General features: G+C 41.4%; 1 protein-coding gene across 1 annotated transcript; it reads left to right on the top strand.

Annotated features, from left to right (window-relative positions):
- The first annotated feature begins 5,022 nt into the window (after positions 1-5,022).
- pdhb (pyruvate dehydrogenase E1 subunit beta) lies at positions 5,023-12,187 on the top strand. The gene is made up of 11 exons (XM_070959913.1): positions 5,023-5,142; positions 5,228-5,287; positions 6,083-6,190; positions 6,835-6,897; positions 7,023-7,058; positions 8,022-8,212; positions 8,546-8,640; positions 9,673-9,783; positions 10,117-10,208; positions 10,297-10,438; positions 11,051-12,187. Exons 1-11 carry the CDS (start codon positions 5,104-5,106, stop codon positions 11,194-11,196), a joined length of 1,083 nt encoding a protein of 360 aa, XP_070816014.1. The 5' UTR covers positions 5,023-5,103; the 3' UTR covers positions 11,197-12,187.
- The last annotated feature ends 1,078 nt before the right edge of the window (positions 12,188-13,265 follow it).

The raw sequence follows: 13,265 nt of genomic DNA on the forward strand, positions 1-13,265 counted from the left end.
AGCAAGAAAAAGAAAGAAAAAAGACCTTGATCTTGAAAATCTTCACGTATTTGTTGAAAATTCTCAACTAACTCGCTGATTTATTTTGACTTGTTTTAAGAAAATAAAACTCGAATTACAGACAAAAATGACCTGATAAGAGGGATGTTTGTTGCAATTTTTCTGCCTGAAACTCAGCAATCCTTAACCACAGTCCAGGTGGGATCGTGAGACGTCCTGATTGGTCAGCTGTAGATTCGCTCTGAACAACTTGACAGCGAGTAGTTTGCACGAGGTAGCGCGCAAAATGAAGAGCAGCACATAATCCTACAAAGCAGCTAACCGTGATGCTACAAACTAAATGTGTTTCCATCCATCTGTTTCTTTTTTAGCATAAAACGTGTGGAAAAAAGTGGAAACACCAAAGATAAAATAAGAAAATGCTGTAAGATAATGTGTACGCTTGGCTGAAGTAGAAAAGTTTGTGCATAGACAAAAACAGAATATGTGATCATGACATATAGTCAAACGTCCACTGCAGAGACTAAAGATGACATCAGATCTGTGTGGAGCGAAGATGAGGCTGTAACCTTCCTCAGATTATTACAGACAAATGGAAATGTCGTATTTCCATCCTGGTGTCCACATTGTTTTCCACTGTCTCAGGTCTGACTGGCGCTCCTTTAGTGACGCCATCTCGTTGTGTCCTCTTCTTCTGCGATGCTTTAATGGCACCCAATGGAAGAATTGGTGCCACAAACTGTTTATCTTGATGCTCCTAATTCCTAATACTCACATTACCGCAGTGGATGCAAAGGCACATTAATTAGCATTTTCTTTTGCCAATTTTCTGGAAATTCTGGTTAAAATCTGCACTATGTTTGGAAACTTGAGTACTGGGATGTCAACAATCACTATAGAATTTCTTACATGGTATCCTCTTCCTCTCATCCTGTTTTTTTTTTACTCAAGTCCCAGTAAGACTGGAGCGTAAACATACAAAACCTCTGGAATACAGAGATGCACAAAACAAACTTTTCCACCATTCTTCTCTACAGTGAATTCATCGCCATCATACAGTAACTTCAGCAACAGAATACCATTCATGTGTGTTCCAGTTCGATTTAGCTGAACTTTGGCTGCTAAACGTGGCAGAAAATAAGTGTTGGGGTGTATCACTGTGTGTCGTGCAGCTGCCCTCCATTGGAAATACAGGCCTTGTTATACGCAATGTCAAAACTTGCACTTCTGGTGTCAAAGCCTGTAACATTCAGAAACCGGTCAGAGCGACATGGACGAGCTGCTCTGCTCTGATCGTATTTAGGGTCTGAAATCAATCTGAAGTTAAGTTTTTCTCCACCAGTTACTGTGCCCGGAGATAAAAAACAAACAAACAAACAAACATCATTACCAAGTTAATTTTTTGATGATTTTGCTTCTTTGCACCAGAATAAACCCTTAAAACCACATGTGAGACCCGTGTTTGGGCCCATTAACTTCAAATCACATAGGCTTTACATCACTGCTGATCATCATTTCCTTCCAGGCAGCTGTTGGATTCACTAATTTCTCTGATAATCAACTTGCACACACTTGAAACTTGCTACAGAGAGAAAATCCACCACATGCATTAAGTCGTCGTTAGTTTTAGTCAACGTTACTTTACAGTCATGTGATCGTTTCAAGTTGCTGGCAGGGACTGTATTGAACAATCGTTGTAATTGACAATCGTAATCTGTTGAACAGCAACTTCAAATTTAGCTTTTCACGGCATCCATCTTTACTCGTGCTTCAGGATTTGAGTTTCTGATAACATGGTTGCAGCAGATTTGGGAACAATCTATAAAGGCCTCACCAAGAAATGATTTCGAAACACTCCCTGCTCTCTGGACGGGTATCGTATGACGATAATGTTACTTATAGGAATAGAAATGGATCTCTCTGCAGTGAGTTTCACACTTTTCATAGAAATCACCTGAAGTCATTGGCGGCCTGGAAAGATGGACATCAGTCTTATTGTGATCATCAGAGAAATGACTTGTCTGCCCTCCACTGCTTAAGTTTAACCTGCAGACATAGAAGTTACGGTGACTTGAAGAGTTTCACCCTCCACAGAGCTCAGTTAACTTCATTTGATGGATGTGAGGGTTGATTTCAGACCCTTGTTGTGTTGATTCCTTCTATTTTGAGGTGTTTTTGTTTCAGTTTTAATTCTGTTGTATTTTAATGCTTGTTGTCATCACAGAGCTGAGATTATTTTATTGTGCCACATAGATCCTTGTGCCTGAATGTTTTTTTTTTGTTAAAATATTGTATGTGACAACATTTGTAACCACATTATCAGTGTGTGTAAAGCTCTGTCTGACGAAGGTTTTAACACTTAAACACACAGGAAGTCATTATGTTGTTATTGGCATTAGTTTGGGCAGATCAGAGCAGTGCCCCTTGATTATTTTCATTATAATTTCATCTATAAAATGTCAGAAAATAGTGAAAAACGTCTCGCACAGTTTGCAGAACTCAAGGTGATGTCGTCACATCTTGTTTTGTTTTTTAAACCAACCGTCCAAAACCCAAAGATAATCAGCTGACAGTGATGTAAAGCAACAAAATTCTCGCTTTGTATAAGATGGAACCACAGCATATCTGCTGATGAAGGTGCTGTGATGCATTCTTCTCAGTTATCATTTCTTCAACTTTACATTAATCGCACTCACCTGTGATTACCTGACGTACTGTGTGCTTAAGTGTTAGCCTGCGTGGCCGACAGAGCTGCTATTGGAGCAGTTTTTGTTGTGAATCTAGAGCTCGGGTGAATCCTGCCACCCACTGACTCTGATCACTACAATACAAGTTTTAGCTCTCAGAATGTGCTTTGAATGACTGCTCCACGCTGAAATTGTTTGTTTTTATTATCCAGTGCAATCCGGTCCAATGCGATGGTCTTGAATGGTCATTAAATTGTGTCTGAATGTTTCTCTGCAGCACTTTACCCACGAGGGGTGGAAGACAAGTCCAGAGGTGTCTTTGTGTTTGTGAAAACAATTTGCAGAACAAGTTCAGAGACAGCGCTGGATTACAAGTAAATTGGTATGAAAAACCACTCTTCAATCTCCAGGTCATTTACAGTTTCCACACACTTCTGTTTGTCCCAATGTCACCTTTAGACAGAAATATCTATATTAAATACAGCTGCAAATATCTTCATCATGAACATTGAAATAAAAAAAATCTAGCAAGCCTGCTGTGATGAAAAAACTGTATCGACTGAATGAATATTTGATTAAAAAATGGAAAATTGACAGTTGGTAGTTTTTATTGCAAATGCTTGTGGTGAACTGTTTCTCAAAGAGCCGAGGAAATGTGGAAGATTTACAATGCTGGAATGAACACAGTTCAAAGGAATAAAGTAAAATACAGTTCACAATGTAGTATGTATTTCCTTTCTATCCAGTATAAAGGAAATGCATCTCCCTGTTTTAACACACCTCCTTGAGAAAACTTCTGACGGTGCTTTGCATTTTGTTTTGTCAGGTCTGCACTGAAATGCAGTACACTTCTTCACTTTGTTTTCTGGGTTGATTTTAATGTGCCATGGAAAATTCACGTCAGAATGAAAATCAGTTCATGCTGTTACTAAAGACAAAAAGAAAAAACATTTTAGCATTTGTTTTCCATTTCATTGTGATACAGTAAATACATAAATTAATGGAAATACAAGCAAGGTACGATGTGTATATTTTAGTGTCCTTTATTTCTTTGATTTGTTTCAATCTTGAGGCATTTTAAATTTTCCATATAGAACCATGAAAATCAGGGTTTGAATTTTGGATGACTTTTGCAGTTATTCTGAGAATTAAGAGTTATAGCTCCTCATGGCTGCGTAGGCCGGCATGTGTTCCTTTGTACTTGTACAGCACCTTTATGTATTCCTGACTGGAGATGGATCAGGTTGTTGAGATTTAAGAGGTCCTCTGCTATGTATCATTACCCATAGAACTTTTCTCTGCATACGTCCACAGAAAATTTTAAATGCATCTAAGAAGAGCCGTAATTTAAGTTTGAGCTCCAGTACAGTCGGCTATATTCCTGAGGAGTCAAACTTGGTCTCAACTCCCAAGTAACTTAAAGCACCTTGAAACTAATAAATAAGTATTTCTCTACAGCAATAAATATCCCATATCCACATTTTTGTTTTTGCCACTGACAGGCTAAGATTGTTATTGTAAATGTCTGGCACATTATGGAACAAATCCCTACGGAGATGGCACTTTTTCTTAAAGAGTAAGATCCTTTATGTTTATGTTTCTCTGTTCTGAATTCCCCTTTCGATGTTTTCTTTTAACGATATCCTGCATATTACTTAAAATAGAATTAGTCAAGTCACGGTCAGTAGTCAAATTACTTTATTTAATCTGCATATTTCTGAAATATCTTGGGGGTCAACAAGTAGGTGGGGACCAAATTCAGAGTCTGAATGGTTTGTTGTAATCAACAATCACACAGACAACACACCCACATCAGAACTATACCCAGCTTCAATGCTCAAATGACTCAGTAGGTGGTGCTGTTGCACTACCACTCATTCCAATGCACTACAATTTTTAATTTAGCGTAATCTTTAGCTTTAGCTTGCTGTTAGTGGCTCAGGCAAAAGCGTTTTTAGCTCAGTGACTGGATGTTTCTCGCTGAGTTAACTTCTATCTTCACGTGTTTTATGTACATTTAGACTTTTTTCCAATGAGCTAGATTTTTTCTAACAGTTATTTTGGACTGATGATTTAACCCATATAATTGTATCCATGACACTATAATAAAAACTTCATTAATTCAGTATTTTTATTTTTGTAATTTCCCAAAGGTATTTTTTTTTGGGGGGGGGGGGGGGTGTTGGCTGATTTGGTCTTCCATACATCATGACAGAGCAGCACGGTGTCCTTGGATTTTCTTCTTCGATTTTTTTCACTCTCGCGTTTTCTCCCGCCTCCGTCTCAGCTGAGTCGCTGTGATTGGCTCTGTGCAATGACACTTTCCGATCGATTTCTAAACTGGAGTTTCGATTGGTTGAAATCTCCTGACCTCAGTAGAGTGCCCGCCCTCTCTCCGGCAGAGGACAGGTTGAACATGGCGGCGTCCCTGAGGTGCTTTCTCCGCACAGGAAAGGTAAGAGATTATTCAAAAATGCGTCTTTTATAGCACCACTCTGAATTTGTTGGTGTTTAATGTCACTAATGACGTCTTTCAACAGAATACCGCGTCGGCTCTGCGACGACGGGAATTTCACAGGACTGTCCCGGCCGCTGTGCAGGTCAGTTTTAGCAGCTAGCAGGCTAACGTTAGCTACTGCTAACACTCCAGTTATAGTTGGCTGTATGATTTTATGTTGTTTCAAGTACAGATTGTATTAACAAAGTGCAGCTGACAGTTGATATTGTCAGCGGTTCCCTGCTCGGAGTAGGTACCTCCTGATTTTAAGGGTTCCTGCTTTTGTCCGGTCCCTGAGCAGAGATGTGGGCTGTCACATCATGTCAAACCTGATTTTGGATAAACCACTTAGCTTAGCTGCATATTAAACTGATGACAGCCGCTGGTTGCTTATAGCAACAGCAGACAGTAAAGCCAGAGAGATAACAGTGGCTGTCCCTTTGAATGTGTGACATATATAAGTATTATACGCATTTTATTCTCTATTAAATATAAAAGATCTCCATCTAAACCATGTTTGGAGTCATAGCGCTTCAGTTTCCGATGAAACTGTTCAGACAGCTTTGTTATTATTTTGGAGGCTGCTTTAAAATTGTCATAAATAATGAAAAATGTGCACCTCTGTTACATCCAGCAGTCCAGAAAACAAAGACTCAGTTTACAACGATACCAAACGAACAAAACAAATGGGATTCAAGCCTTGTCATCATGCAATTATAATTATCAGAATTTTAATCCTGTCACTAATATTTATACAGTATATACTGAATGCATATGAAAAGTACAGCACAGCACAAGTAAACAAGTATTTTTATGGCAATAAAATATACAAGTTATCATGAGTAAAAACTCAGACAAAGAAAGCAACTTCTTTTTAACTTGAATTGTATTTCGTCAGGTGACCGTCCGTGATGCCCTGAACCAGGCGATGGACGAGGAGCTGGAGAGGGACGAGCGTGTGTTCCTGTTGGGCGAGGAGGTGGCTCAGTACGACGGAGCCTACAAGGTGAGGCGACACGGAGTAGAAGACAGTGAGGGCAGCTTGACTTTTTTCAGCACATCAGATGCTAACCAGCCAGCGATTACACCTGGGACAAATAGTGAATTTGTCGTCATATTGCTAGTTGCCGTATCACCTTTGTCCTCCTCCAGCCTGTTTCTGTCTCAGTTTAACACTGAGGCTGTGAATCAAATTCAGTGAAAACTGCTCTGCAGCAGATTCAGAATATAACAGTGACATAAAGATCAGGCAAATATGAGCTGTAGAGAATTTTCATCGTTTGCACTCACTGCTTACTTTTGGACATTTCGGCCGCTCAGCCTGTTGCTCAGCGAGGCTGTTTATTTGAGTCCCTTTAAAGAAAAACTATGGTTTTAGTACAACTTATGTCTGTAGTTGCGTCCATCATTTCTATCAGTGATAACATTGTACTCACCCACCAAGTTAATAGCATTGATCTATAAAAAGAAGTCCAGCGGTACAAGAAATGAGTGATATTGCTGGTTGCTTGTCCTAGTTCTGTATGGTAATACCGTGTGTGTGTGTGTGTGTGTGTGTGTGTGTGTGTGTGTGTGTGTGTGTGTGTGTGTGTGTGTGTGTGTGTGTGTGTGTGTGTGTGTGTGTGTGTGTGTGTGTGTGTGTGTGCGCAGGTCAGCAGGGGTCTGTGGAAGAAGTACGGGGACAAACGCATCATCGACACTCCCATCACAGAGGTGAGACACTCTAACGTGCGCCTTGTTCTCTGTCGTCCACAGTTTTAGCTTTGGGTTCAAAAAGCTCCTTTAGAGAAATGTTTCTCTGCTCTTAACATCTCGCTCTCTCTGTCTCTCTGCTGCAGATGGGTTTTGCTGGCATTGCAGTGGGAGCTGCCATGGTGAGTTTCTTTTCATGATGGCAACACGGTCAATAAACATACATGAACTCCTCTAACAGTACAGTAGCATCATAGCACAGGCTGTATTTTTAATCGACCAACTGGAACTTTATTTTCACTTTGAGTGATTCTCTGAACCGCATTATTTTGCTTTACGTCACAGCTCACATTAAACACAAAAATGTAAGGTCACCAGGTTGGTCATTTTCTGGTAAACTGTCCTAGTAAAGTTAGTGAAGCTCAAGCAAACACGAGCATCATTAGCATGCAGAACATTCATTTTTCACACTTCTTCTCTGTCTGCCTCCAAAAACAAGTTTTTCTGCTGTGATGACAACAAAGCACCCCATGATCAGAGCTGATGGAGAATCCATTCTGATCTATCAGAGTATTGGCATATTGACACTCAGTTGCACAAAGTCTGGGATGTGTCATTGCTTGGATTTTAGTTTTATTTCAGTCTTTGACTGAGATGTGTGGATTTATGTCATGTTTTAGCTGTTAAACACAACATTGTGTTGTCTTTGAGATCCCTTTATTTTACAGGTTGTAGGACTGAACCTTTACTTTACTGCTGATGTCAGTCAGTCAATAAAAACTCAGCTTTGCGTGTCTGAAGCACTGGAGCGTCTTCTTCCAACCTCCTGCTGACAGAATATACCACACCAAATATCATGTGATATAGTTATATACCCCCCCATAAATGCATCACATGATATTAAGTCAAGCGCAACTAGCTAACTAGTTAGCCAACACGGTTACTAGGAATAAACAGACCTGTGAAGACCTTTACTAGATTAATTATTACAGTTCAATAAATATACATGTGTTCATACAAAACAAATAAAAATTCTGAAAAAAAAAACTCTAATAGAGGCCACCTGATCACCCACGACAACACATTACTGTTAAACTCTTTAGATGCATTTCCTTGTTGTTATGTTATGACTTTTTCCCCTGCAGGCCGGCCTGAGACCCATCTGTGAGTTCATGACCTTTAACTTCTCCATGCAAGCCATTGACCAAGTCATCAACTCTGCAGCAAAGACCTACTACATGTCGGGTGGTCTGCAGTCGGTGCCCGTCGTCTTCAGAGGACCCAACGGAGCGTCGGCCGGCGTCGCCGCACAGCACTCACAGTGCTTCGCTGCATGGTGCTTTCACTAAATACTGTTCTTACTTTCATTTAGTTTTTAATTCTGTGTACAAAATTATTTATAGTAGCATTTTTATAACTTATTTTGTTTTGTCCATCGTTTTATCAATAATAGTAACATTGTAGGCACCAAGTTAACAGCTGAGATCTCTGGGAAAAAAGATGTCCAATGGATGAAGAGACACAAGAGTTAAACAATCACACACACAAAACTGACATTACGTCCCTAAAAAGGAATTATCCCTTAATGGTGGAAGCAGTCGTTGAAGTAACAGGTGATGTTGGTGGATGGTTGTACTGGTGTCAGTGTGGTTGTCATGTCTGTCTGCAGGTACGGTCACTGTCCAGGCCTGAAGGTTGTGAGTCCTTGGAGCTCGGAAGATAACAAAGGTCTCCTGAAGGCAGCCATCAGAGACGACAACCCCGGTGAGACACCACACTACAGCAGGTCAAAAGTGACGAGCCAGTAGTGTTGTTTTTGGCGGCCTCTTTTAATTTTAGTTTTAGTCGAGTCTTTTTGTCAAGCTGTCATTTTAGTTTTTATTAGTTTTAGTCACGTTCGTACTCTTTTTAGTCTAGTCAAGTTTCAGTCAACTGAAAGTCTGAGCATTTTAGTCTTATTTTAGTCTAGTTTTAGTCGACGAAAATTGTATTTTAGTCTCTTTTTAGTAATGCAATTCTATTTAACCCAGTCAATATAGTATAAGTACCTACTAGTGTGGAAGAAACCAAAATTTTCTTTTAGCCAAACCCATTTCACAATTCAAACAAGGTTGTCTTATTATTATATTATTGTTACCTTATAGACTCAAGAATACATCCATTCCAGACACGAAGACGCTCTGATTTGAATTTACAACATATTTATTTTACCAAGCAAAGCCGGCTGGCCAGCCATCGGTCCCGTTCTCTGTGTCAGCTGTCTGTCGTTAACGCTAAGCTACCGCAGCTGCATCTTCTAAATAATGCTGCGAGTGGGGATTGAGGAAGTGACGTCGCTGCGACTGCACAGCGCGACCTGTAAACCACATTTAGTCTTGTTTTTATTCGTCAACAATATTGCATTATATGTTTAATTCTAGTTATCGTCACATGACCAGCATTTACGTTGTGTCTTGTTTTCGTCACGTGATAAAGGTTCAGTGACCACGATATTTAGTCATAAATTTCGTTGACGAAAGCAACACTACGAGCCAGACAAAGCTAGCTTTTGGTTTGCTAGCTGGCTGTTCGTTGTCGTTCTTCCCGTCTGAAGCGACAGAGAGCATAGACTGATTTCAGCGTAGCTGCTGTTATCAGAGGACCGACCCTGTGAGAGCTTATTTGTTCAGAGCACTGATGTAGCATCTTTAAAGATACATGCGTCCAATATGCATTTCCACCTCTTCAGCATTTGGCTAGAATGTGTCTCAAACGACCTCCTGAGCTTTCAGCAAGCAGTCTTGACGTGTGTTGCAGTTGTGTTCCTGGAGAACGAGCTGATGTACGGTGTTCCCTTCGAGATGTCGGAGGAGTCACAGTCCAAAGACTTCACCATTCCCATCGGCAAGGCCAAGATTGAGAGACAAGGTGAGACTGGGCCTCTGCACAGGCACAATGGCACCAAACCTGCCGACCTCACTGTGACGACAGGAGGCTTCACACACTCACTGCACCTGACTGTTCAACAACAATTGTTTCAGCATGTAGATCAGTATAATGAGGTAGATGTTGATCAGAAGACCACCACTTAATACAAGATATTGAGATTTTGATAATTTGCCCTTTGTGTTTTGTTGTCAGACTTTAACATGGTGATGATATTTGGGGGGGACATGGGAGGTGAGGTCTGTGAGGATGTTGAGAGCTGTGACTGTGGCGTCCCTGAACCTCTCACTTCTTCTTCTCCTGTCTGCGTTTCAGGGAATCACATCACTTTGGTCACTCACTCTCGGTACGTCGGCTTCTGCCTGGATGCCGCTGCCGTCCTCGCCAAGGAAGGAATCGAGTGTGAGGTAGAAGGAACACCTGTTGTTATCTGACACAGGCGACCTGTGCGACCTCAGCGGCGTGTTAACTTCTTCTTGTCTGTGTTTGTGGCAGGTGATAAACCTGCGGACCATCCGTCCAATGGATGTGGAGTGTATTGAGACCAGCGTGATGAAGACCAACCACCTGGTGACAGTGGAGGGCGGCTGGCCTCAGTTTGGGGTTGGAGCTGAGATCTGCGCCAGGATCATGGAAGGTAAGAGCCGAGTGGCTGCCTTAAAGCCTCGTCAGTCTCAGAGTATGAGACATTGCTGCTTTGTCAGCCTGATAATGTGACAGTTGGCGACTTCATTCACACATGAGATTTACAGAAAGAGCCCAACGGTTCCACGATATTTAGCATCTTGTGCGTGAGAGGAAGGATCGCTGCTGGGAGGTAAAAAGTTTAAGGGTATGAAGTTAAGAAGACTGTTTTCTGTCTGGCTGCATCACTGATCCATGTTAAAGCTTTTAGCACTGTTGAACACTTGGAGCTGTTTGAATTGTGAGAGCACAACAATGATCACAAAGCGGTATGTTTGGGCACAAAGTCTGTGGACGGCTCCAAGTGCACATGCTCATGTTTGTGTAACAACAGGCTGCTGGATCAGAGAGTGTGGTGGTTAATAAATCTGCTCTCATTGACGCAAGACAGCTGAGCCAATCATCTAAACCTGGAGCATCGTTAAAAGATTTCGTTATGGCGGGCAGCGCCTCCATGATGTGAAATATCAACAGTGAGGGTGGAGAACATCTGGGAGTTTGACAGCACTAAAATAAGATCCTCCTTTTTGTGTGTGTGTGTGTGTGTGTGTGTGTGTGGTGTCAGGTCCCGCCTTCAATTACCTGGATGCTCCGGCTGTCAGGGTGACGGGCGTAGACATCCCCATGCCATACGCCAAAATCCTGGAGGACAACAGCCTGCCGCAGATCAAAGACATCATCTTCTCTGTCAAAAAGACCCTGAACGTCTGAGACACACACACACACACACACACACACACATATACAGGACAAACCCAGCTGAATCCTCTTTGTCTTGTTCACACAGATGATGGAAACATCGTCTGGTTAAACATTTGAACCATGTGTAAATACAGCCAAATGGGTCCTTCTAAAAACGCTCCACATTACCGTTTATAAGCACTCAGCTGTTGATCTGCACCCAGAGCGGTGGACACACAGGGTTCCGTCAACTCGCCCCCTCTGTGGTCCCAAACTTGACCGAACTCTGTGTTTGAGACTCTGGCTGCTCTTTCCACTTCCTCCCCGTCAAAATAGAAGTTGCCCTATCCTGTAAGCTTTTCCATGTTTCTGAGGATCTTTAGTAACAACAAAACTGCTGAGCACAAAAACAGATATCAGTATTCGCTCAGTCTGCAGGGCTGAGAGCCGCCGCGCTATGCAGCCGCTTAGCTGTGCAAACAGTAGTGCATATTTTATGTCTCTTTTATGCCCCCCCAGAAGAAGTGAATTAGGAAACATGTCTAACTTTAGATCTTTGACAATGATGTCACAACTTTTTTTTTATTTTGTTAAATTAAATTAAATTAAATTAATAAATGGGTTAAAACCTGTTAATAACTAAGTGTTGAGAAAAGGTCTCAATCTTATAAAACATCTGGTGAAAACAGACTAATGTCAAACTGAGCAAAAAGAAGTTTGAGTCCTGAGTTTATTCCCGTTTAAATTTAGACTTAAGACTGATTAAAACTTAGTCTTTGCTCTCAGGAGGTTTGTTGTTAATAAACTCCTCCATATTTCTCACCACTAAACGTATTCAGTCTATCAACTTAACTCTTCGCACCGACTCGGGTTCGCCTCGAAAAGCAGCAGCGAAGAAGGAACCGGCAGCGTGCTGGAGGTGGAGCGTGGTCAGGAATATTTATTGTAGCTGCAGCAGCTCTGTGGATGTTTTTGTTGCTGTAAGTGACTCTGTTACAGAAATAAAAACCTTTCAGTCCTTCGTGTTGCTTCATTTGGTTCATGTTGGTTTTATTCAACATTCAGGAATCCATCCTGTCTCCGTCCTGCTCTCAGCAGGTTAAGGTCTCTTCTGTCAGACTGCTTCGTTTGTCCTGCTTTCAAAATTTTACTGAGCTAAAAGTAGTCACCTTTTTCCTTTCATGCACCTTTGTTCCAAAGAAAATCAACTAGCTTCAAGGCTCGAAAGTTAAAAATACAAATCTGTTTTCCATGAGGATAAATAAACAAAACAGTAAGTGAAATAAAATCAGGATTGGTCGGACAGGAGCAGCAGCAGCTGAGTGATGGAGAAAAGAGCTGAATCTGAAAACCAGGTGAAGCCTTAAACGTTTTTATTGGGAATCTTTACAGGAACCAGCAGAGATCTGATGATCTGCATCAGACCAACCACCAAAAGAGACATTTGTCGCAGTCTTCAAGTCAAGCACATAAAAATATAAACATTTTCTGAAGAAACACTGAGAAACTCAAAGAAGAGGCCCTCTCTTCAGTCTGGCAGCGCATTCAGTTAAACCCATTTCAGCGAACAAGCGTGTGATTGCTCCTGACCAATCAGTGGACACCCATGGATTCATGTGATGTAACATCATCCTATGTCAACGCCAATGCGTCGTGATGCTAACATGCTGTTTTTTCCGGGGTTTTAAAGTGCCCTGTCGGCAAAGAACAGGCTCAATTGTTGTAATTACTCCTCCTTGGTTCAGGTACAACAGCATTACTCCTGCCCGTGGCGCCAATTGGCTAATCGAGCCCCCCCCCCCCCCCCCCCCCCGCGGCGCCCATTGGATCGTTTCATGTTCTGATTCCAGACCAAACAGCATCTCCTTCACAAACTTCCATCATCTGATCAGGAGAGAAAAGTTCGGCCGAGTTTTTAAAAAGCTGGACTTATTCAGTGCACAGCACAGGGTCACTTTCACCTTTTATTATGTGAGTTTTTAATTTCCTAATAATTTCCAGGAGAGAACTATTAAATCTGGTAATTATAGGGGGAAACTGTAAACTTTATTCTCCATTCATCTGCAGACAAATTTCACATCCTCCTGTGTTCAGCTGAC

The sequence above is a fragment of the Chaetodon trifascialis genome, chromosome 3 (genome assembly GCF_039877785.1).
Source record: "Chaetodon trifascialis isolate fChaTrf1 chromosome 3, fChaTrf1.hap1, whole genome shotgun sequence".
NCBI classification, from domain to species: Eukaryota; Metazoa; Chordata; class Actinopteri; order Chaetodontiformes; family Chaetodontidae; genus Chaetodon; species Chaetodon trifascialis.

Bases quoted from the DNA above. Each gene is read 5' to 3' on its own strand.
- pdhb (XM_070959913.1), top strand. From the start codon at position 5,104: ATGGCGGCGTCCCTGAGGTGCTTTCTCCGCACAGGAAAG. The intron at 7,059-8,021 runs GTGAGTTTCTTT...TTTCCCCTGCAG, and splicing joins TTGCAGTGGGAGCTGCCATG to GCCGGCCTGAGACCCATCTG. The intron at 10,209-10,296 runs GTAGAAGGAACA...TGTTTGTGGCAG, and splicing joins AGGAAGGAATCGAGTGTGAG to GTGATAAACCTGCGGACCAT.